Genomic DNA, 24,958 nt, shown 5'->3' with positions numbered 1-24,958 from the left:
ACCGCTGCCAGCGCCCGTCGCCCCGCTGCGCTATTGTCCGGAGTTATACTACACTGTGTACTCTGGTTCTGTGTGAACAGCGTGGATTTCGCGTGTTCAAAAGGGTGGAGTGTGGAAGTAAAATTGGACATTAGTAGGCCCGGGAGGGGAGGCATATTGGGTCTGTTATGTCTTAGGCCTTAGGCCAGAAGAGATTGTTTTGAATACTGTGTGACCTCGCTTTGTGATAGCTGCCTGCAGTTGGCTCCGCAGAAGCTCGGACCTTGGAGGGGCAGACAGTGGAGCAAAGGGGGGGAGAAACCATTGCAGGAAGAGACTCGAAGCCACCCCAACTGGTGCACAACAAGTTATAGCTTAATAGAATAGTAGTAGTCAATATATAATATGTTATATGCAATTGATCGCATCATGTTAATCATACTTATGTTAATCATACTAATCATATGTTAATATGTGTTAATCATTAATCAATGGAACACCCAAACATTAACAGTGATTCAATGTCATATAATTAATATCTATATACATATCTCATGTAGAGTCTAGAAGCCGAGGCTGTCTCCAGTAAGTTGCGTACAATGGGTGGATTTTACCTTGCTACCAAAGTGAACCAATGGAGCGGGAGAATTGTGTTTGTTATACTTTTCAGCTTAGTTTGTTGATGTTTCATGACCAATCAGGACTTAGAAGTCCTGGGAGTTATGGTTTATCTACTGGTTGCTCTGTGTGCCGGGGGTGACTTGGTACCAAGTGCCAGAGTGTGATGGGAGCGCTTTGCTGAACTTGCTGGAATAAAAGAGATTTTCTTTACTCACCAAACTAAGAGGTCCAGACTTTTATTCTAAGTCCTTGATTTATAATTTTTCTACCACAATGACAAGCGGTCAACGAGGTATTTGTTGCTTTATTTAATTTTGTGCTATGCTCCATTTTTGTAGTTTTCATTTATCTTATTGTCATGTACCGTGTATATCATCGATGTATTTATGTTATGTTTCATTCATAAATGTAGTTCTCATGGCGTGCAAGTGTGCTGGCATTCCGTGTGCTGACTTGATGGCGAAACAGTGGATTCGTCAGATAAATAAGCCACATCCAAGCAATAAACGCCAGTTTTAAAAGAACAGACCTGTGCCTGTGTTGTCTTGAAGAGAGCTACAGACTGTCCAAAGCCTTTTGGTTCTTAAGTAAAAATAGCTCATTTCATTCACCTGTAACCCACTGTAATCCTTTCTATCCCCACCTCTGTTGATTTGACAGAGCAAAATTGCCAACAAAACAAAAGGGTTACAATTAAGTCAGGTAAAGAAATGTAACGTGAAATTTGAGGATCCAGGTTTTCAGCACCACAGACAGCAGTTTGACTTACTGTCATTTAATGGGAGCTAAACCAGAAACCATTATACAAGGATATTTTCATTTCATTTTGACCAATAGGTATATATGATATCTTTTTATTTTTGACACATCCTTTGTTTTGCCTTATCTGATCTGTATGGGCTGCTGACAAGATGTTGTGTTTCTGCTGCAGAGCGCAAATTAGGCGGTCCTGGATTTTGGTTTGTTACATCACACACTGAGAGGGTCACTGATTGGTGGGGTCTGATGAGGAGGCATGACCTGAAAACCACATACCATTTACTTTTAGTTTTAAAAAATCTTCATTTTTAATAATTACCAACACCAGCAAAATACAACATAGCATTTATCAGAAAAATCTGAAAAAATAAAATTATATTTCAGAATTAATGAGCAATCTAATAAGGTTCACTTATTTCACTAATAACCTATTTTTAGATGCAGCTACTATGTGTTAAGACAGCCAAGTAAATGTTGAACATAATGAAAGACAAAGGTGTGAATTTAACCAGCAGGTGGCAGCAAAAATATTGAGAAGAAGTGGCCATCAGCAGTACAATGTAGTGGCTGCAAAGGTCCCCACTAGACCATCCAGCCTTAAAGTTCAATTAATGAAACTAACATACTTTAGTGTATTAATAAGCTTGTATATTTATTCAGATCTGTGGTTTGTATTGGCCCCTTCCTCTGCTTCTCTCTGATTGGATCCCCACTTTCTACAGGAGCTGCAGTGCAGCTCAATGGCGATGATGGTGCAAATCAGATAAAACACACCAGTCCCAGCTTTCAGTACAGCATCCAGAACCTGCTCCCACCTGTCAGACATATAATACATCAGTGTGTCTGTCAGTCACATGTATCACATTTAAACCTGAAGAACAATGCAGTGAATCTACTCTGACAGAATTATAACAACATTGATGACCAACAGCAGCACCAACATGCCCAGCCCTTCATACAGAGCCAGCCAGACCAAAGAGCTGAATAAGAGGGTGGATTTGGACAGTAAAGTATTGTATGCTTTATAGCAACATGGTACAGTTACATGTCACATCTGTACTTTAATATATTGTTTTTTATAGCATCAAGTACTCTACAGAAGCTGTGAATGGAATCTCGTCATTCTGTTCTATTCTATTCTGCTCTATTCTATTCTATTAGACATTCTATGAGACATTAATAAGGAACATGAAAGTAGCTAGAGGATTCTAACTGCCAAACAGGCTTCAGCCTTTCCTCAACAGCATATGGCACAAGGCGGGGGCTTATCCTGAATGGGATAAAATATAATTAACAAAATATGAAAATTTCAGTCACTGCCTGACCAAGTAGATGTTGAATAATCAGTTCAACACTTACTTCTGATTTTTATCATTCCCTTCTTCTTCATCATGTGCTGAGACTGTCTGTGGTACCATTTCAGTGCTGGATGCAGAAGCCATGATGGTTTCTGAGAAAAGGATATCAGTGGAAATAAGAGAGAGGACTGTGGTTTCTGATTATGATTAAAACACAAAACACTGTTCTGTCAGTGACTCTTAAGCAAAGGTACTTTATATAAGGATAACATAGAATATTAAAGAGTCTCTGATGGGAAAGAGAATAGTAAACTATAATCACACCAAAAGTGTTCATATCCCAAGGCACTGAGAGTGAACAGGTGAGAATAATTATGTTATTTATATATTATAATGTTTTAACGTGGGATTGCATCAGTTATTGCAGAATACAGCTGTAACTCTGGCCTTTGCTGGGATTAGAAACCAGCTACAGATATGTAACTCAGTCTGCAGACCTTTGGGAACGATTCATCCCCACAAGGCAGAAAAATGCCTGCATTATGACAAAAATACAGTTTTAATGAATGACAGTAAAATCATGCCTGTAATATTTCTCGTTATACATATGCAGCATACAGTAGAAGTCGATGAATCTTGTTTTTAATGAAAGAGTAAAAATCCATGTTTTATGTTTAGGAAATACCATGGATTTATACAGATTCATATGTAGAATGACGGGCTGCCTCTCTGTGTCCAGCAGGTCGAGAGAGATGCCATGTGATGTATTATGAAAGACAACATTGGGAAATTAGATCTTTGATATTTGCTATAAAAATTCCTCGTAAACTAGACATCAATGAATCCTGAGGGCTAAGTACAGCTCCCAGGTATAACTAATTTATTTTATAAAGAGCAGGACCAGTAGCTGATGAAGTATTCATAAATGTATTATGAAATGTCTCCGTTTGTATTAGGATGAATTCGCAGACGATTACGTCGCTCACGTGGCATGGAATTCATCCTTTTACTGTAATATTCTGGGAAGTTGTGATTGTGGATTAATTCTGATTGTGTATGGACTAATCATCCTGAAATTCAGATACATCATCCATGATTCACCCAGAATATTATTGAACTGCAGAAACATGTTGTTTTTACTGATCACCTGTACAACTTATTTTTCACAAAAAAACGGAATGCTTATCTTGGTTTCTCGTATGCAGGATGCTTATCTCGTCCTCAGGACAAGGGGAGGATCGTTTTGCGGGATGCTTATCTTGTCTTCAGGAGGACGTGGAGGCATTGCGCAAGGACCAATTATCTTATTACAGTGGTACCTCAGTTCTCAAACTCATTAGAACTCTAATTTCTTAAAAGTCGAACCAACCAGTTCGAAAAAAAATGACCTAGAACACGATCTGAATCTCAGAAGTCAAACCGTGAATGCCGATCTAAGATAACTTGTACACGCGGGGAAATGAGTCATGTGGCACGTCTCTCAACAGAAACAAAGGGTAACGCTTCAATCTCAGCCTCGTATTCGCTGTGATAGCATCGTGCTTGTTTACACTAGCTGATTACATATATTTAGACAGTAAAAATACATTTACACAATGATAGTGTCATGACCTGCTCGTCCAATCCTCCTGTGTGCCACGCCCCCCTCATTACCTCGTGTTACTTCCTGATTGTGATCACCTGTTGCCTGTTATTTTCGGCTTGTCCTGTGTATTTAGTCTGCGTCTGAGTCTGTTTTCCCCAGGTCTGTCATTGATGTTGTGTGCCGTGTTGCTCGTTTCCCTCTTAATAAACCCCGTTTGCCTGTATTTACGGGTCTGTCTGCCTGCTCGCCTGAAGCGTGACGTGACAGATAGACAATAACAGTAATTATTATTGTCTAATAAAATACATTTAAAAATAAAGATTTCTTCTTAATTATTTAAATATTTATAATAAACCATTAATACATTTAATTATCATAATATTGCTGTGCGGAGCGGGGACGGAACGGAGACAAAGGCACAGACGTCAGGGTATCGGGGAATACGGGGTTAAATTACAGGTAAGGCAGGCAAAACGCAGACGGACAATACAATGACCAGACTGGGAAAACAAACTGACTAATGACAACAACCAGAAACAGCTGATCACACGGGGATTCCACACGGGGTTAACGAGGGGGCGTGGCAGGACACATTGTTTTTTTTTTAACTTTACACATTGTTTGGATACATTTATTTTCTTACTTTACAAATTACTGTTTTGATAGATGTGTTTAGTACAGTAGGCCTATATGCTCTTCTTTTATCCGGTAGATTTTGTGTTTAAATGCTAAAAAAAACATATTTAGGTGTAATTTTTTGGGGCCAGGAACCAATTAATTGGTTTTACATTATTTCTTATGGGGAAAATTCCATCACAACTCGAACTTTTTAGGATTCGATCTGCATGGATTAAATTCGAGTTCTGAGGTACCACTGTATTTCTATTATATTTCGCAAGCAGCATTACTCTGACAGAAGTGGGAATTTGAGAACACATTACCTGAGGGAAGGTGTGAGCCTGGCCAGCTCGTCCCCTACCTGCACGTAGCGCTAAATTTAGTATAAAGGAAGGGTGAGATCCCAGTGTTGACCAGAGCTCAGCCGCCCAGCATTTTTAGGGACTCACGTGTTGGTCTCCTGCCAGGACTGAAATGGGCTCCCTGGTCCGTGTATGAAGGTGGGTGATGATGGCACGTCCGAGTGTAAATAGCTTTGCAACTGCTTATGCCTTTCATTGATTCTTGGGAGTAATTATCACTGCTTGTGATAATATTTTGCAACTTCTATGGTTCATTGCTTCTTTTATGTTTCATTGCTTCTTTTCTATATATATATATTCGTATCTTTGCACCTATTATTATTGGCTATAATATATAATACTATTCGGTATCCCTTGTAGTACGAGTTTAGTTTGTATTGCTTTCGATACGATAGCTTGGTATTGATGTTAATGCGAGGTTATTTTGTATTACTTATTAAAGTGTTTTTGCGTAAACCTAAGCATGCCTGTTTGTTCCTTCAAGAGCCCTATATCCCTCTCACATCATTTTAATACACCCTTAGAGGTAATGCTGATTTGTAAGTTAGTCATTCAGTACATTCATACAGAGACGTAAAAGTACATCCACCCATCTATCCTCTAACTGTTCATCCTGGTTAGGGACGCGGGGCCTAGAGCCTATCCCAGGCAGGACAGCGCACAGGGATGGAGTACATCCTGGACAAGATGCCAGTCAGTCACAGGGCACATAGACACACACTCTCTATTAGAGACACCAATTAGCCTGACTGCATGTCTTTGGACTGTGGGAGGAAACCCACACAGCACATGGAGAACATGCAAACTCCACACACACAGAGCAGAAGCCAGATTCAATCCCCTAAGCATGGAGGTGTACAGCAACAGCGCCACCTACTGGGCCACCATACAACCTGAATAGAAATTATAATCCCTATAAATAACCATTTTCAGCTATAGCTGATGAATATCCCTAATTTCTTAGGGATTAAATGAGATATTTTAATGGAAATTTTAATTCATATTCTTTAGTTTGTCTGTGACGTCAGTTACTTTATTCACCCAGGTGATTGTTGTTAAAACCTTGGTAAACCCCCAGAGATTAGCCTCACAAAGAAGCAGAGACCTCTATAGTTAGTGACACTTGTGGTTTTATTTTAGTATTCATCTAGTAATATTGAAACATAAATAATTCACAAACATTTAAATGAATTACCTTTAGTGCTGGTTGTAGCTGTAACTCTCTGACTGACAGTAATATGAACTGGGATCTGCAGGTTTCCAGCAGCACACCAATACCAGCCTGTGTCCTTCCTCTCCAGTCCCCTCATTGTCACAGTGAAGACTCCATTTACTCTGTCATCCCTGATCAGGACAGGCCTCCCATCCAAACTCCCAGAAGTCATTGCTGCACAGGATCCTCCAGCCTTACACCACTTCACCTCAGCAGAATCATCTGTATAGTGACACTGAACACTGACACTGTCTCCTTCCACATCCACCACCTCCTGTTTGTCCACTGACAGCCTTGGGGAACCTGAACACACAGATTAGGAACAAACACTGTGATATTTATGAAGTAATAAAATATTTATAAATATGAGCCAAAGAGAACATGTTTATTTTAATCTAACACAGACATTTGTTAATATATAACTCATCATCCTCTCCTGGAGGGGTTTGCGTGTTCCAATTATCCCAAGAGCTAAGTTGCCTAGGGCTTTATGCCCCTGGTAGGGTCACCCAAGGCAAACAGGTCCTGGGTGAGGAACCAGACGAAGTGTGGCTCATTAGACCCCTTATGATGACTAACAACATAGATCCACGTTTTCCCTCGCCCAGAAGCCAGGCCTGGGGGTGGGGCTCGGTGGTGAGCGCCTGGTGGCCAAACCTGCACCCATGGGGCCTGGTTGGGCACAGCCCGAAGAAGGCACGTGGGTCCCCCCTCCAATGGGCTCACCACCTGTAGGAGGGGCCATAGTGGTCGGGTGCAGTGTGGGTTGGACAGTGGCCGAAGGTGGGGACCTTGGCAATCCGATCCTTGGCTGCAGAAGCTACCTCTAGGGACATGGAATGTCACCTCTCTGATGGAGAAGGTGCCTGAGCTGGTGCGCGAGGTTGTGAGGTTCTGGCTAGATATAGTCGGGCTCACCTCGACGCATGGCTTGGGCTCTGGACCCTCTTCCACTCTGGAATTGCTTGCGGGAATAGGCCCCAAGCAGGGTTGGGCATATTTATTGCCCCCTGGCTGGGCGCCTGTGCATTGCGGTTTACCAGGGTGGACGAGAGGGTAGCCTCCCTTTGCTTTCGGGTGGGGGGATGGGTCCTGACTGTTGTTTGTGCTTATGCTTCAAACGGCAGTTCAGAATACCCACCCTTTTTGGAGTCCTTGGAAGGGGTGTTGGAGAGCGCTCCTCCTGGGTCCTCTCTTGTTCTGCTGGGGGACTTCAATGCTCACGTGGGCAAAGACATTGAGACGTGGAGGGGTATGATTAGGAGGAATGCCCCCGCCGATCTGAACCTGTGGTGTTTTTTTGTTGGACTTCTGTGCTCGTCACGAATTGTCTATAATGAACATCATGTTGAAACATAAGGGTGTCCATATGTGCTCTTGGCACCAGGACACCCTAGGCTGCAGTTCAATAATCAACTTTGTGGTGGTGTGATTGGACTTGTGGCCGCATGTATTGGATACTCGGATGAGGGGAAGGGCAGAGCTGTCAACCAATCACCATCTGGTGGTAGGCTGGCTCTGCTGGTGGGGGAGGAAGCCGATCAGGCCTCGCAGGCCTAAGTGAGGGTCTGCTGGGAACATCAGGTGGAATCCCCTGTCAGAAGGAGCTTCAACTCCTACCTTCAGCAGAACTTCGCCCATGTCCCAGGGGAGGCGGGGGCTATTGAGTCCGAATGGACCATGCTCCATGCCTCCATTGTGGAGCTGGCTGACCAGAGCTGTGGCCATAAGGTGGCTGGTGCCTGTTGCAGCGGCAATCCCTGAACCCGCTGGTGGATACCGGCAGTGAGGGATGCCATCAAGCTGAAGAAGGAGTCCTATCAGGCCTTTCTGGCCTGTGGGACTCCAGAGGCAGCTGATGAGCATCAACACTGCTTATGGTGGGGATGGGGCGCTGCTGACCTCAGCCCGAAACGTTATGGGTCGATGGAAGGAACATTTCGAAGACCTCCTCAATCCAATGAGGAAACAGAGTCTGGGGACTTGGGGGTGGACTCCCTTATCTCTGGGGCGGAGGTCGCTGAGGTGGTTAAAAAGCTCCTCGGTGGCCGGGCCCCGGGGATGGATGAGATCTGCCTGGAGTTCCTCAAGGCTCTGGATGTTGCAGGGCTGTCCTGGTTGACATGCATCTGCAACATTGTGTGGACATCGGGAGCAGTGCCTCTGGGGGGGGACCGGAGGGTGTGTTCCAACTATAGGGGGATCACACTCCTCAGCCTCCCTGGTAAGGTCTATTTCCGGGTCCTGGAGAGGAGGATCCGCTGGATTGTCGAACTTCAGATTCAGGAGAAGGAGTGTGGTTTTCGCCCCGGCCGTGGAACAGTGGACCAGCTCTATACTCTCGGCAGGGTCCTGGAGGGTGCGTGGGAGTTTGCCCAACCAGTCTACATGTGCTTTGTGGACGTGGAGAAGGCATTCGACCGCGTCCCTCAGGGAGTCCTGTGGGGAGTCCTGTGGGGAGTACTCCGGGAGTATGGGGTGCCGGGCTTCCATATAAGGGCTGTTCAATTCCTGTATGACCGGTGTCAGAGCTTGGTCCAGCAGTAAGTCAGACTTATTTCTGGTGAGGGTTGGACTCCACCAGGGCTGCCCTTTGTCACCGATTCTGTTCATAACTGTGTGCAGCCAGGGCATTCAGGGTGTCCAGTTTGGTGACGTCAGGATTAGGTCTCTGCTTTTTGCAGATGATGTGGTTCTGTTGGCTTCATGGGACTGTGACCTTCGGCTCTCACTGGAGCAGTTCGCAGCTGAGTGTGAAGCGGCTGGGATGAGAATCAGCACCTCCATATCCGAGACCATGGTTCTCAGCTGGAAGAGGGTAGTCCTTCCCCAAGTGGAGGAATTTGAGTATCTCGGGGTCTTGTTCACGAGTGAGGGAACGATGTAACGGGAGATTGACAGGTGGATCGGTACGGCATCAGCAGTGATGCGGGCGCTGCATCGGTCTGTCATGGTGAAGAAGGAGCTGAGCCAAAAGGCAAAGCTCTCGATTTACCAGTCGATCTACGTTCCTACCCTCACCTATGGTCATGAGCTTTGGGTAGTGACCAAAACAACGAGGTCGCGAATACAAGCGGCCGAAATGGGTTTCCTCCACAGGACGGCTGGGTTCTCCCTTAGAGATAGGTCAGGAGCTCGGTCATTCGGGAGGGACTCAGAGTAGAGCTACTGCTCCTCCGCATCGAGAGAAGCCAGATGAGGTGGCTCGGGCATCTGATTAGGATGCCTCCTGGACGCCTCCCTGGTGAGGTGTTTCGGACATGTCCCACTGGGAGGAGGCCCCAGGGAAAACCCAGGACACGCTGGAGAAACTATGTCTCTCGGCTGGCCTAGGAACGCCTCGGGATTCCCCTGGAGGAGCTGGACGAAGTGGCCGAGGAGAGGGAAGTCTGGGTTTCCCTGCTTAGACTGCTGCCCCCGCGACCCGACCCGGAAAAGCGGTAGGAGATGGATGGATGGATAACTCATCATTATATATTTTATATGTATGTTATATATACATTTAACCCCCTGAATTAGCCCATTTAAAGTGACACACTGTTACTTCTCCCAGGTCTCATTTATCACACTGAATAAAATTAAAATGTGGAACCTGTTCAGTATAAAAATTGTTTTTAAAGATTAAAATTTTCTCCTTCAGTATTTGTGTTAATGTCCTTTCTTTCTGACTGAATGACATGTTACATACTGTGCAACTCATTGGCTACAATCTGCAGTACAGACATCTTACCATCAGTGACTGACAGGCGAACCTCCTCTCCAACATCTGAAGTGTCACTAATCATCACACCACACCAGTAGCTACCAGAGTCCCCAGCTGTCAGATTGTTGATGGTCACAGTGAAGACTCGCTGGTCATCTCTGATTGACACTTTACCCTCCTGTGGAGAGTCACTGTGTACTATGGGAGGACATGAATCCCTGTAAAACCCTCTGCACCAGTATTTCACATTAGTTTTATATCTGTCCTCATAGAAACATGGGATGGTGACAGATCCTCCTCTCTGTACAGGCACCCATTTCACTGTGGACACACTGTCAGCACCTGCAGGGAAAATAATCATCTAAATAAAGATTTTCTACATTGCAGAATCTCTGAGTATTAATGTTTTGTTTGTATAATACTTGGATTAGGGTCATGTGTGTTTAGCAGAACCATGGAGATACTGTAAAAGACACAGACTGCCATTTTGGCATAAGAACAAGAAAAGACACAGGAAAACAAAACAGGTGTCAGATCTTGGGAAGGGCTACAGCAGGATGTGGGATCGGGAACCTGAGCCTGGGAGTGTGTTCTAGAGTCTGAGAGGAAAACCAGGACCTTAAATCACTAGTAAAAGGCCCAGATGAGGTGTATGAATGGGCTCATCACTGTGTGGGATGGCCACACCCCTTCAGTACTATGGCCTTACTCGTAAACATATCCAATGCTGTGATACAGGCCCTCTCCTATTCCCTCTATAGATGCTTCCTTTGGGCTCCATTTGTGAACCTTATAATATAAAATATCATTGATATGCAGCTCTATCTGCCATTAAAACCTGGTGGCTCCTGCTCTCTGACGGCCCTTTCTAACTGTCTTGAGGATATTAAGAACAGGACGGCAATGACTTTCCTCCAGATTAATGAAAACAAGACAGAGGTCATGAGTTTTGGTCACTCCGGGTCTGTGCATGGTCTTAGTGAACAATTAGGGTCTCTTTCAAAAAATTTCCATTCATACTAAAAATCTTGGTATCATTGGTTCATCATTGAGTTTGATAAACAAATAAATGCTCTTGTGAATGGTTGTTTCTTTCAGCTGAGCTCAATAGCCAGGCTTAAACCACACCAACAGCCAAAGACCTGGAGATAGTTATTGTCATGTTCAGAGCAGGCACGGAGCAGGGAAGCAGGAAAAAGGAGTTGTGGAATCGGGTAAACACGGGATTTATTACGGGGTAGCACACTCAGGAAAAGCACAGCGAAGTCAGTGACTGGACTGGGGAAACATACTCTAACGCAGACTTAAATACACAACAGCAGTTAAAAAGACTAGAAACAGCTGGTACCACAGGGATTCCACTCGGGGTAACAAGGCAGGGGAACACCTAGGACGGGATGCCAGTCTGTCACAGTCATACACAGTCACTATGGGCACTTTTAGAGGCACCAATTCACCTGAACCACGTGTCTTTGGACTGTGGGAGGAAACCGGAGAACTGAGAGGAATCCAGCATAGATACAGGGAGACCATGCAAACTGCCCACAGAAAGCTGGGCCAGATACCGAAACCACATGCCTGGAGGTGTGAGGCCCCCATACTGCCCCCACTCTCTACCAGCTAGAGGGTAACTAGCTCTGCAAATCTGCTGCAGAGTGAAAGACAACCAGGTTTAGTCTTGACCCCTAACACTGATCTTGCCCCCTGATAAGCACTGAGACCTTCTGCAGTAATACATGAAGCTGGGTGTTTAGACCCCTCTGTCTGTATACACAGAAATGACTGATGGCATCCCGGCTGTCTGCTCACATAACCACCTCTGCTGCTGAAATGACACCAGTAAGATCAATCACAGGCCTCACAGAAAACCAAAGGGTACAAGAGACAAGGGGAGTAATTTCCAAGACAAAGTTACTCAAAGTTACTTGAGTTTGCAGCTTGTAGCTGTCACCTACAAATCTTTTCGCAATCTACATTTAGCGCTTTCTTGTACTGTAGCAGCAGATCTCCATCATGATCCACAAACTGTACCCAGGGGTGGAGTTACCATACAGGAAGGGTAGGCAGCCACCTGGAGCCCCCGAAAACTAGGCGCTCCATGGAGACAGAATTTCCAGAAGTTACATTTAAGGATAAAAAATTTAGCATCAGGCTGACTAAGGGATTGCAAGACGCGGGGGGATGAGGAGACTTACTTGCTAGAAAAAAACCCCCATTTTTTCCTAAATGGGATTGTAACAGGCACCCAACGAGCTCCGAACCAAATATACCACCGGAAACACAAGGTGGTCAGACACCAGACTGCAAGGTGCATGTACGGTGGGAGATTTCTATAAGCTAAGAACACACGAGGATCGTACAGGGTACTCACAAGACACGGGCAAACACACACGCGACAATAGGGAATGCAGCTATAACCATAACAACAACACAAGGGCTATTTACAACACACAGACACAGGGCTATATACATGAGTGCTCGCAGGGCATGCTGGGATGCACAGATCTCACTGGTGCAACAAATGTAATATGATCATTGAAATGACAGGAACTTGTATGTCATATGCATTTTCAGCAACAGTTTTCAGGACAGACAGAGTTGCCCCCATCCCAGCTGTAATGGACTATTATTTCAGACTAAACACCACCCAGCTTTCTTTACCACTGGAGTCTACTGGTTGTTTCCTGGCAAGAAAACTGGTACAAAGTAACAAGAAGAGAACAGGACAAAGATACAAGAGTAACATTACATCTCACATATCTGATACTGTCTCGCTAGAGAGGTGTACAGCTTGTGAACGGACATGGAAAGAACACAAATGAAACTATGGAAAAAATCAAGACTAACCTTAACAAAAGAGGGAATGATGTAATGTAATAAATTTGACTGATCGATCCTCCGGCTAGATACCCCCCACCCAACATCAGCAAATTTTACTAACAGCACTCCTGCCCCCCCACCCTGATTAGTAAGTTTTACAGCTTATTGAGGTAATTTTGTTTGTAATTCCCAAAAACATCTGCAATGGCCCACTTAGGGGGACCACCTACCCATGTCAGCTTAGGGCCCCCAGAGAAGTTAATCCGCCCCTGACTATCTGACAGTGTGTGAGGAGCAGGAGAGAGATCTCTACTCAGTACCACTGTAATGAGAGACACTCACCTGTGAGCCCAGCAATGAGAAGAAACAGGAGCATCAGAGGATCCATACGTGTGTGTGTCACTGAGCCCAGATCTGTGGAGACTGACACTCACTTCCTCATCCTCTGTACCTTCACTGTCTCTGTCATTTCTATTCTCGCACAAAGCAGGCAGAGTGAAGGGAGAGTGGACACTTTAAACAGGAAGTGACAAAACCACAGGAACTTGTATGTCATATGCATTTTTAGCGACAGTTTTCAGGACAGACAGAGTAGCACTTCAGGTAGTCAGACCATTATCATTTGTGTGTAAAATATACAATAAACAATCAATGCTTAGACTCCTTCATTTAATCAGGAATTAAAGAAGATGCATGAATTAGAGTTAACAGGTATTTAAACTGTGTTTCTGCTAATAAGAAATGAATATATATGAAACTCTTTGTTGCCTCTAAGATTTGTCTTTGTTTTATCATAGCTATTCATCTTTAGTGTAATTATCTGGATCGTAATGCAGGAAGCACACAGTGTAAAGTGAGGTAAACCTTCAACAGCATATCAGTCCATTGCAGGGCACTGGAAGCTGGAGAAATGCCATGTGAACAGAGGAACCCTGCAAACTGCACACAGACACAGTCATGGTCACATTGAAATCCGACAGTCAGGAGTGCTGAGGGGGCAGGAACATGTGTTCAGAAGGGCCATTAACATGGTCAGAGGCCCCTTGGTTTCGGCATGGGTAAGCCTGTGCATTACAGTCCCTATGCGTGTTATACCACATTAACATGGTCAGAGGCCCCTGGGATTCAGCCTGGGTAAGCCCGTGCATTACATCACTGTATGCGTTATACCACATTAACATGGTCACAGGCCCCTGGGCTTCAGCCTGGGTAAGCCCGTGCATTACAGCCCCTGTACGTGTTATACCACATTAACATGGTCAGAGGCCCCTGGGCTTCAGCCTTCGTATGCCCGTGCATTACAGCCCCTGTACGCGTTATATCACTGTACACGTTATACCACATTAACATGCTCAGAGGCCCCTCGCCTTCAGCTTGGGTAAGCCTGTGCATTACACCCCTTGTATGTGTTATATTACTGTACGCATTATACCACATTAATATAGTCAGAGGCCCCTGGGCTTCACCCCAGGTAACCCCGTGCAATTCACCCACTTTATGCATTACATCACTGTACGCGTTATGCCACATTAACATGGTCAGAGGCCCCTGGACTTCAGCCTGGGTTAGCCCGTGCATTACAGCCCCTGTATGCATTATACCACATTAACATGGTCAGAAGGCCCTAGGCTTCAGCCTGGTTAAGCCTGTGCATTACATCACTGTACGCATTATACCACATTAAGATGGTCAGAGGTCTCTGGGCTTCAGCCTGGGTAAGCCCATGTCTTTCAGCCCCTGTATGTCTTATATCATGATAAACTAAAGACTCAGAGGATCTTTGAGGAACCACAGCAAGACCAACAGAACATGTGGGCTACTGACAAGCAGGCCTCAAAATCCATCACTGTTTACTGTTGATGCTGATTTGCTCCTAAATAAACTGCAAGTGCAGCCAAGGTGGAACTTATTTTAAAATGAATTCATTATCTTGCTTGGTTTCCTGTGTCATTCATGTGAGTCATGGCTATTTTTTGCAACTGAGCAGGAGAGGAAATGTCGGAAGCAGTGAGGGCAGGTCATCCTGTCAAAGGCTGTAACCTTTATATTGAAGGAGTTTGTGCATTGATGCATCCTCTGTGTTTTTCATGACTTTTAAAAGAAAAACATTAAAATGCTGCTTTTATCCTGCTGTTTACAGGAAGAAAATGTTTTGATTGTATCTGGAATCTTAGAATTTTAGAAACAGAACTTAAATTTATGGAGAGTGGGTCTTTACAAAAAATCATTGTAGCTCACATAGTTTAAAAATACGTGCCCTTGAAGCAAATAAGTCTAATTTATTTCTGATCTGTTGAACTTCCTTGTGTTTGTCTCACACATGAGCATAAAGCAGCTAAACAATTATCATGAAGCAAAAGTTATCAGAGAGGAACGGAGAAGCAGAAATGTCATCACTCATGATGTGTGCAGTGAATGATATGAGATGCTGCAGAAACACTGTGTGCTGCATACAGAGGGTCTGACCTCAGGCCTTTGTTTCAGTCTTTGTTATGTTTTATACAGTTTGTTAATATCCACTGCAGTAAGTCCTTTTAATCTTGGTGGATCAGTAGGAAACAAGGGGCCCATTAGGAAGGTGTCTCTGTAAGTCAGGGGTGGGGGCATCCTGGGGCAGCAATGAAAGGTGATGAGCACATTGACTCACTTCACCTGGGTCTTGTCAGCAGTCCTGTCAGACTGAGTACTGTTAGTGTTTCTCTCGGCCCCTAAAGGCCGGTACTACCATCCATCCATTTTCTGTAACCGCTTGTCCTATTGAGGATCACAGGGGGTCTGGATCCCAGAGGCCAATGGCACAGGATAGGAAACAACCCAGGATGGGGTGTAAGCCCATCGCAGGGCACACTCACACATCAGTGCCTCACACATGCACACATATGGGCAACTGGGGAACTCCAGTTAACTTCAGCATGTTTTTGGACTGTGGGGGGAAACCAGAGAACCTGTGGGAAACCCCATGACATCACAGGGAGACCCTGCTAACTCCACATACATGGAGCCATGGTGGAGACTCCAACCCTGGTTCCAGAGGTGTGAGGCCACAGTTCCAATGCAAGCATATAGTGCAGTATGTATTACAAATAGGAATACAGAAATAAAAAGGGTATATGTCCTTTGTTTACAGTTGGCTTTAGTAGGCATTTTTCCAACCTAAAGTGGTATATAATAGGTTTCACTGGAGTCCATTTACATTTCTGGATATAAAATTTGGCATAATAAATAAACAAATTCAACATAAAGATATACCATCCGTTTTACATTTAGTTACTGATGATGTAATATTTTGCCGAACAGCACCCTCTTGTGGTGTTTATGCTTCAATCCCAGGACAAATCCATCTTTTGAAACTGAAGGCAATCGAAGAACAAGAGATGTTTCTCAATACCAAGAATGGAAAGACCATAATTGTGGTCTTGGCAAGAGTGGTTTTGCTAACTTGCCTCCCAAAAAACTTGGGCCGAAGTGAATCATGGGATCGGTCTCATTTGACGAGGATGCAACTGATGTATCCGTGACGTTTGGGGCAAAGGAAGAATGACATGTGGGGATCTTTACTGTTCTCTGTACTTCTGTGGCCTGTACTACGAAGGGGGTATAACCAAATCAGACTTAACCCCGAGGTAATTTGCGAACGCGAGGTTGACAAAATCAGGTTGACTCCATCTGGGCTAATCAGTACTACGACGCCAGTTAAGAAGTTGATTTGTTAAATCGGTGTTAACTGCATTGGAGTTTGTGCGCGTTTACATGATAAATGGAGCACGTTCGGCAACGCAAGGCACCGTTTGACTCGTAGCGCGATCTCCATATGTTTCACGGAGGAAGACTGCATGCTAATTATGCAGGGTTACGAGGAGTTTAAATCAACGCTATAAAGAAAGTCCAATACCACTGCAGCCAACAAATGCAGGCAGGCTTCTTGGCAATGTATTGACGACAGATAAAATGCATACATACATTTTCACGGTCATAAAACGTGGTCTAAAATATCTCACGACCTAGTATTAGACAATTAAGTGTTTTCTGAAAAGAATTGAAATACTGTTAATAATTACAGAGGCTAACAGATGCGACACAATTCAAAAGTCACCTATTATATGCTGCTAAGTAATGTAATGCTCCCTGAAGTTCCATTACTGTAATGTTACTCATAATGTAAACTTAATGTTAACAATAACTGATCCGATTTCAAATAGTAGTGGAAAGCATACGTGGCAGCAAGTCAAGATGAAATATAAAAACATCATGTCAAGTGGTAGGGCTATGTATTTATATTTCTACTCATTATGAAAGACTTGTTGTGTCTAGCCTCCACTTATTAGCGTGTTTCTATGTTTTACAGCTAATAAAAAAGTGTCTGTTCATATGACACTTAATAGAAGGTCAGCCACTGTTTAACAAACAATTAAACGATTTACAACAGGACAAAACAGAAGCATATGTGTAGTGAGAAAACGACTAGGAACCAACCAGTTGAGCATAAAGAGCCACAGTCACAGAGTACTGAACTGGTTGGTTGAAACAAAATCCTGGTTTGGATTTTTACTTTCTGGACCTGAAATGTCCACACATCGATGCACACCGATTATTTTTCCGCTTCAAAACATTTAGTGATTTGTGTCAAATCATGTTAATAGCTAATATAATAGGTCCTTTCAGCCTGTGACATGATAGTTTAGTATTTTGGGCTCATGGCGACTGTTCCACACCCCTTTGTTTCCCAGATTGCTTTACATACGAATTTTAATTAATTTTTGAATGTTCAAATGTATCCGTATACTCATAATACTGTGCAGTTGACAATACATGAATGGGTTACTAACTTTAAAACTAGACAAGACAGGCACATCTAGTGAAGTGTGCTTTGATCAGTGGACAACAGGGAACAATGCACACCCCTTGGGTTTTCAGAATAACTTTCTCTGTAACTATTATTATTAATTAATACATTGTATGCATATTATATGCCATTGCTCCATTTCATACATATTAACAGAGAGAGCCCCTCACAATTTGCGCGTCAATGTCGTACGGATCATCCAGGTACGCCGGCATTGTCTTCGGAGAAATTTGTAGTGGGAGGGGTGGTGCTCATATAGGGCTGGCTTACGCGGAAACCTCGACTTAACCAAGAACAAAAACTGCTCGGAGCAGTTTTGAGACTTAGCATAAATTGCCATAGCAACATGTCTCGACTAAAACCTACCCACCTTAATTGTAGTACGGGTTAATCATGAAGTTACACCAATGTCATCAAGTTACTCGCAAAGTTACCCCGCTTCATAGTACAGGCCCCTGTTCTTAGTATTGGAAGTGATCTTCCGCAATGGTAGATGCTGTAAAATGGGACTATGACAATAGAAGTATGGTCAAGTATGCATATTCAGAAACAAGTTCTCTGATCCACATGACTTTCATTGTCAGAGATGGATAGGACTCTGGCAGCAACAGGATTCATCACTGACCCCTGGAATACACAACTCAAGCTGTCAGTACGATGCCTCTCTGCTTATGTTTCTATTTTCCATTCAGGTGTTACAGAGTGGCATGGTGAAGGCAGGGAAATGAGGTGATGATCTACATGTAGCTCTGAGACAGAAAGAGTTTATTAAGAAAACAGAACAACAAATGGGAAACCAGAACATAAAAGGACCATGAGGGGTCAGAACTAAACAGGGGTAACCACTACAAAAAGAACCATAAATAAACTATAATGGGAACCGGGCAACACCGGGAACAAAACTTATAAAACAGGCAAAGTAACAACACACAGTAACAGTAGCACAAGTGACATGCAGGAATATAGCACACAATAACAAAATAAAGAACTAAGGAGGGGCAGACACTTAAATAAAATAGCCAACCAGGCAAACGACACGGGAAAGGTGTGGAACATCAGAGAGTCAACCAATCACAGAAGGTGCAGGACAACAAGCAAAGGATAGAAGCAGTAAGGGTTCAGTCCCAAAAAGGCAGCTGGCAGGAGGAAGTGACGTCACAGGCACCCGTCAAGGCAGGTAGCGGCAGCTGCCACTTCTGTCTGTCGCTAGTGGCGCTTAACAGTGGCAGGTGCCGTTCGAATACAGTGCCTGCCGGGGTACAGAGACAGCCACCGCCGCTCGTGGAAGTAAACCCGAGATGCTGTGCACGGCTACGATAAACTGCAATACGGAAATAAATTGAGGGCTTGTTTAATCTTTGTATGACTATGAATGATATTATTGTTGCTGACTGTACATCTCTTTAAGATAATATTTGAGAAAACAATGATTGTACTGCGCTAGTGGCACTAAACAGTGGCAGGAGCCGTTTGGGTACAGTGCCTCTTGGGTATTTCTTTTTCCACCGCTTGTATTTTAGTTTTGCAATCTTTAATCTCTGCAGCGTTCATCTCCACTAACCTAGTGATGTTAGCCACCATAACTGAGTTCTCTCTCAATTGGACGCCGAAATTGTCAATTTTGGAAGTCAGCTTTTCAATTGCTAGGACGAGAGAAGTATTTGAAGTGTCACTTAGTTCCTGTGGAGTTTTTTGTTTAAGGGGTGGCGCCGTAGATTTGGTTGGAGTAATAGAGGAAGTTTTCCTCTTCGCACCGCTGTTATTCGTATCCATCAGTGAGTAGTTGTGTTCACCCCTGTTAGCTTGGGTCGAGTCTGTAGCTAGCCCAGTTTCAGACTTTTCGTTCGGCATGTACGTAGTAAAGTATTTTTTTCCTTCAGAAACGTCTCAAAGTGCTCACTTCATTAACTCGGATGTTCACTTTGTAGGTATGCTTGGTCTTAAAGATGAAGTCGAGAGGTTCGGTAAAAAATTTCGGGGCTATATGTCGAGCGTTTAGAAACGGCTGCATGCCCAGTCCGCCATCTTTTCGCCGACCGACTACCACAATAAAGTGACGGCTGAACTACAAATATAAACATCAATGACCCATCTCACAATACGTGACCAAAGAATGATGATACACGATGTCCACGCCCTGAATCACGCAATCACGGTCTGCCGCAAAATGTGAATACATGCGCAGTATCGGGCCTGTGGAAGTGTTCATTACACATGCGTAATAAAGAAGTGCCAGAAAATGTGGTTTCATGGACGCATGCGTGATGAATGTGCGCATGCGTAGTAGCGGAAGTTACATTTTCGGTAGGTGTAACATTTTCGGTAGTGACAACCGGTTTGGGATTGGGCCTACTACAGATCAATAGTGACGTACACGGAAAACCAGTGTGCGCATGCGTCCGCAGATCGGGCAGCCACACTGCCCTCCAATCAGGACGCGGCGCGCGGCGCGAGTGAAGTCAAAAGGATGGGGAGGTGCCGCCATTATTCGATCAGGCTGCAGCGGTCAGTAGACATTACAATCGTGGGTTTAATTACGACTGAAAGCCGTTAATGGAAACCACTTTCTAGTCACTAACAGGAGGAGGCATTTGCGGCACGGTAAGGCGTTTGTGGGGAATGGGTTTGTATCTGTGACTGCAAATGTAGCTAGCTAGTTTCGTATTCTACCGGGAGTCCTTTAGTTACGGAAAACATGCTTATATGTTTGCAGAAGTGATAAAGTAGTCAAATTCTGTACTCGATTAAAAGTAATTTTACTTCAATATTATAACAATTGTAGTCGGCGTAAAAGTACTCAACAATCTCGCTACTTGGGTGAGAGTAAAAGATTATCCAGAAAAGAAGACTACTGGAGTAGCGAGACCGCGGTGAAGTTGGTTTTATGTTCGATATTCGCTACATTTACTGACATGTAAACTGCAATATCTCCGGGATCATGACGGCAATTCTTTTTAGATTAGGCTCCACATGTGAAGTTAAACAAGGAAAATATTTCACACTTTTAGTTGGCTCCACATTCTCCACCAATGTGAATTAAAAATACAAAGCAAATCGGGAATATCCTTCTGCTCACACAAAACTGCTGGAAAATTTAGGGACCGTCTTGAAAGTGCAATGCCAATCAGCATAACACCACTTGTACAGTATGTGTCCTTTAACCGTCTGTCAGTATTGCTGTTGGATAAATTGAAATACCTCCTTAATTTTTAAGCCAATCAACATCAAACCAAATTCAGTGTTTTCCTCTGACCATCTCTCATCTTTCTCACCTTTTTAGGAAAGTCACACTCAACTATTTTGCTGAACAACATTTGTATGTGTCCATATAAATGTGTATGATATTATGAAATATGGGTGTTTTGTATTAAATAACTACAGAAAATATTGCTTATTCTTTACTTCTAAGGAAAGTAAAACTGAATGAGTAAATGAATATTCATACTAGAGGTCGACCGATATGGGTTTTTCAATAGCCGATGACGATATTTAGGAGTCAGGGTCAGCCGATGGCCGATATATGCTGCCGATATTTTTTTGGCCGAAAATTGGACGTTTTCCCCTCTATTTGCATGATAAAATATCACATTAATAATAACAAACGATACACAAAATTTCTCAGAGAATACTGACTTGTGTAAATTTAAATATAAACTTAAATAACAAAAACACAATACAACTTATAAACAACTTAAACTTATAAACAATAAAGATAGCAGCATCAGAAACTCTTTAGCAGCAAACTCATTCTTCAGCTCCCAAGCTCACCAGTCTGCTGCAGATATTGCACCTGGCTTTTCCTGGTGTTGGCTTTGTGAAATGCTGCCATACAGGATTAGATTTCTGTTCAGCCATCAGACAGCAATTACTAAAACAGAAGAATAAATGCAAGGTTAGAATTTTTATTATAGTACCTTCATCTTCAATTCATTCTACAATTCCAGTATTCCATGCACATTAAAACAATTACTCTCTAATACATTTTGAAGAAGAAAAAAAAACACTAAGTGCATCATGGTATGATGAGTAGTGTACACTAACATGTTGTTTCTGTTGTTAGCAGACAGATAGCTTAAAGCCAAATTCACAATCAGAATCTAGTGATCCCGGAAAATAAAATAACTGTCGTATTGCACAGCCTTGTATGAAAGGACAACATAAGCCCCTAGTGATTGTGACGTTGTCTACGTATAAGCCCGTATAAAGGATAGACATGTTTAATGAGGAAACTAACTGCGCAAAGTCATGCACTTTTCATCTAGACGTCTGACAAATTGTTTGAATCTCCGGTCTCAAATGAAAAAAAGTTGCACAGAAGGACCATTGTCAGCATCAGCTCAAGTAAATGGTATGACACGCTTTCGAACAAACACTTTTCTCCACCATGTATTGTTCTTAGCAGCTCTGTGTCTCCGAGGACGGCGCTGTCTCTGATCAGGGCAGAGTAACGCAACTCTCACACACGCTGCAGTATTTGAGAGCTGCCTGCTCCGCCCCACACACTCACAGAGTGAAACTCTCCGACACAAGAAAAAAAACATAACTGATAACATCGGGCTGATATGGTAATAATTAAAATGTTAACAATTAAAATGATTTTTGACGATTAAAAAACGTCTGTGAGCCCACCAATAAGCGCACAAAACGAACTCTATTAGAATCAATGATCCTTAATGTTACCTGTAAGCTACAGTTGGTTGAAGGCTCATTATCATTACCCCAGTTCCCAATAGCGTAATTCGCGTTTTCTTTTAAAGCAACATTTCATAGCAAACTACTTAAATAAACAGGTCATTGAAAGATCAGAATTTAAGCCTTACCGTTTTATCCCAGGACTCTTCCAAAACTTCTGGCTGTGGTCCTGCACAAGGCAGCATGGGTCACGTGTTCCACAGCAACAATAACACTGGGCTGCCCGCAGACGTGCCTGTCTGAAAATCGGCGTAGTGCACTCGGATATTGGCCGATGCCGATACATTAAAAAATGCTAAATATCGGCCCGATATATCGGCCGGCCGATATATCGGTCGATCTCTAATTCATACACATTACACAGTCTGGTCCTACTCTTGATGCTGCTCGGCCTCCTGCTGAGTGGGTGGGGTCCCTCAATGCAAAAGCCCTTCTCTTGCATCTGATGGTGTAAATGTCAGTGGTGGTGGGTAAGCTGTTCCCCACCAGCCTCTAAGCTGCCTTCACCATCTTCACCTCTTGTTTCTGAGCGCACCGCTTCCACTCAGCTCCTAGCGGCTGCGCTCTACCTCGCCAGTCCAATATTCTCAGAAGCCGCAATCTGCCTAACATAGACATGACTACAGGGGGAACAGTCGTGGTATATCCACCCCTGATATCCATGAGTTCGACTGAACTGTAAGTCAGGTGCTTGTTTAGTCTGTGTGTATGAGAATGTGTGTCTTAGTGTGTGTGTCACATGACACACAAAGTTATTAATGTTTATAGCTGTTGTCAAGTGTCAAGGTGACTTTATTAGGTGGGGTTAAGGGTTATGGTGCATTTCAACACACTGATTAACTGGCACAGTCTCACTGAATTTAATTTCATTTTGGTTTCAGCAGATGCCTTCCTGCAGTAAAACCAGCTGCTGTACAAACCAGAAACCTTCCCAGCAGGGTGTAGGAGAGGTTAAAAAAGAGAAGGAATACCTGATATCTGAGGCTGAAGGGACTGCAAACGAGAGCACCTACAAGGTAAAATTAAGTATATGTGGGTCTCTTCACAAATGTCACTTGTCCATTCTGAGGTGGTTTAATTTGTGTATGTTAATTTCAAAAGTGGCCAACGGTAGGTCACACCAGACATAATTTCAGTTTAATGTCTAACCTTTATGTAATTTTGCTTTCTGCTGTTCTGTTTGTCTAAGCCAGTAGAACCAGCTGTATAATTTTATGAGGTGAACAGCTTATTCTGCCTTGTTTGTTTTTTGTGACAGAAGGTGAAGGGTGCAGTGGTTCAGGATGTGACTGAGGAGGAGCTGACTGGTTCTCTTCTGTTAGTCACTGATAGCAGGGGCAAACAGTGTGTGAAACCTCCAAACCCAAGTGATTTTAGCTACTAACGCAGGAGTGCCCAACTCCAGTCCTGGAGGACCAGAGCCCTGCACGTTTTTGGGTTTCCCCTCATTTAACACATCTGATTCAACTCCTTGTGCTACTTACCACACAGCTCTTCAGCTGAATCATTTATGGTGGAACATGTAAAGAACTAAGCTACACAGAGCTCCGGCCCTCCAGGACTGGAGTTGGGCACCCCCGTACTAACGTATACCATCAAACCTGTAATTGTTTTGGTACATTTGGAGGAAATACTCTGTGCTTCAGGTTGCCATTTCAAACTAGTAGTGTTGTTACTCTGTGCAGTTCAGGCATGGCAGAGATTGCAGCATCAACAGCACACTGTGAACATGGACTGCTTATGTAGTAATGAAGGCTCTTTGGAAGATGTCTGTGTTTCTTATTTGCTTTTTTCCTGACTTTGTATTAGGGCTGTAGTCAAGACCACCTTTGTCAAGTCCAAGACAAGTCCAAGACCAGGACTAGTCGAGTCCAAGTCAAGACCGAGTCCAAAGAGGTTTGAGTCCGAGTCAAGACCGAGTCCAGGACAGGAAAAAAAAGTCTTATGCATGATATCATCAAGACAATCATTTTGGGTTATTATTTGTTGATCTAAAAGCAAAAACAGTGTCACAACACCCATGATTTTTAAGTATAGACATTCCCCTTTATATCATATAATCTATTAATCTAAAGAAAACAGAATGATGACATATGGTGATACCTCATAATAGCAGTGTTAGAACTGATATACAAACACCAACCCACTACTATTACCAATGCTAGGTACTAGTACTGAGCATTTAAGCAACTAAATTACAATATAGCTTCACTGCAGATGTACAGTAGTGTAGAAAAGAAGTGACCAGTATTACAGAGGGGGTACACTCTGTAATACTGGTCACTTCTTTTCTACACTACTGTACATCTGCAGTGAAGCTATATTGTGGTTGGTATATATATATGGTTGGTTTATGCCTTCCCTGAAAAAAATATTGTATTGTATTATATTGTTATTTGGACCTGGGTTAGGAAAGACATTCAAGTTTGGTTAAACAACAATGAACACAGTGTAATTTAACATAT

General features: G+C 43.3%; 1 protein-coding gene and 2 long non-coding RNA genes across 7 annotated transcripts in view; 1 reads left to right on the top strand and 2 right to left on the bottom strand.

Moving 5' to 3' along the window:
- Window positions 1–24,958, bottom strand: part of LOC140588666 (uncharacterized) — a 146,906-nt gene that overhangs the window by 93,618 nt on the left and 28,330 nt on the right. The gene's annotated exons all lie outside the window — the stretch shown is intronic.
- On the bottom strand, window positions 1,663–22,790 carry LOC140588648 (polymeric immunoglobulin receptor-like). Of its 3 annotated transcripts, XM_072710468.1 has the most exons (7): window positions 22,622–22,790; window positions 21,570–21,669; window positions 13,301–13,429; window positions 10,166–10,480; window positions 6,418–6,738; window positions 2,719–2,809; window positions 1,666–2,174 (listed from the first exon to the last, which is right to left on the bottom strand). In XM_072710468.1, the coding sequence occupies exons 3-7, from the start codon at window positions 13,344–13,346 to the stop codon at window positions 2,012–2,014; spliced, it is 936 nt and encodes a 311-aa protein (XP_072566569.1). In that variant the 5' UTR covers window positions 13,347–13,429; window positions 21,570–21,669; window positions 22,622–22,790; the 3' UTR covers window positions 1,666–2,011. The 3 variants fall into 3 exon arrangements, 2 of the variants coding, with proteins under 2 accessions (XP_072566569.1, XP_072566568.1); XM_072710467.1 differs by having other exon boundaries at window positions 1,667–2,174; window positions 13,301–21,669; window positions 22,622–22,789; XR_011989783.1 differs by lacking the exons at window positions 10,166–10,480; window positions 13,301–13,429; window positions 21,570–21,669; window positions 22,622–22,790 and adding an exon at window positions 7,577–10,134 and having other exon boundaries at window positions 1,663–2,174.
- On the top strand, window positions 20,314–24,748 carry LOC140588660 (uncharacterized). 3 transcript variants are annotated; one of them, XR_011989809.1, is made up of 3 exons: window positions 20,314–20,402; window positions 23,378–23,509; window positions 24,303–24,748. It is a non-coding gene; the product is annotated as an uncharacterized lncRNA (long non-coding RNA). The 3 variants fall into 3 exon arrangements; XR_011989807.1 differs by lacking the exon at window positions 20,314–20,402 and adding an exon at window positions 22,915–23,171; XR_011989808.1 differs by lacking the exon at window positions 20,314–20,402 and adding an exon at window positions 22,915–23,171 and having other exon boundaries at window positions 23,375–23,509.

This window comes from Paramormyrops kingsleyae, chromosome 4 (assembly GCF_048594095.1).
Source record: "Paramormyrops kingsleyae isolate MSU_618 chromosome 4, PKINGS_0.4, whole genome shotgun sequence".
Lineage (NCBI taxonomy): Eukaryota > Metazoa > Chordata > Actinopteri > Osteoglossiformes > Mormyridae > Paramormyrops > Paramormyrops kingsleyae.
The sequence above is the reverse complement of the archived record's forward strand: the minus strand, read 5'-3'. Positions and strand labels throughout refer to the sequence as shown.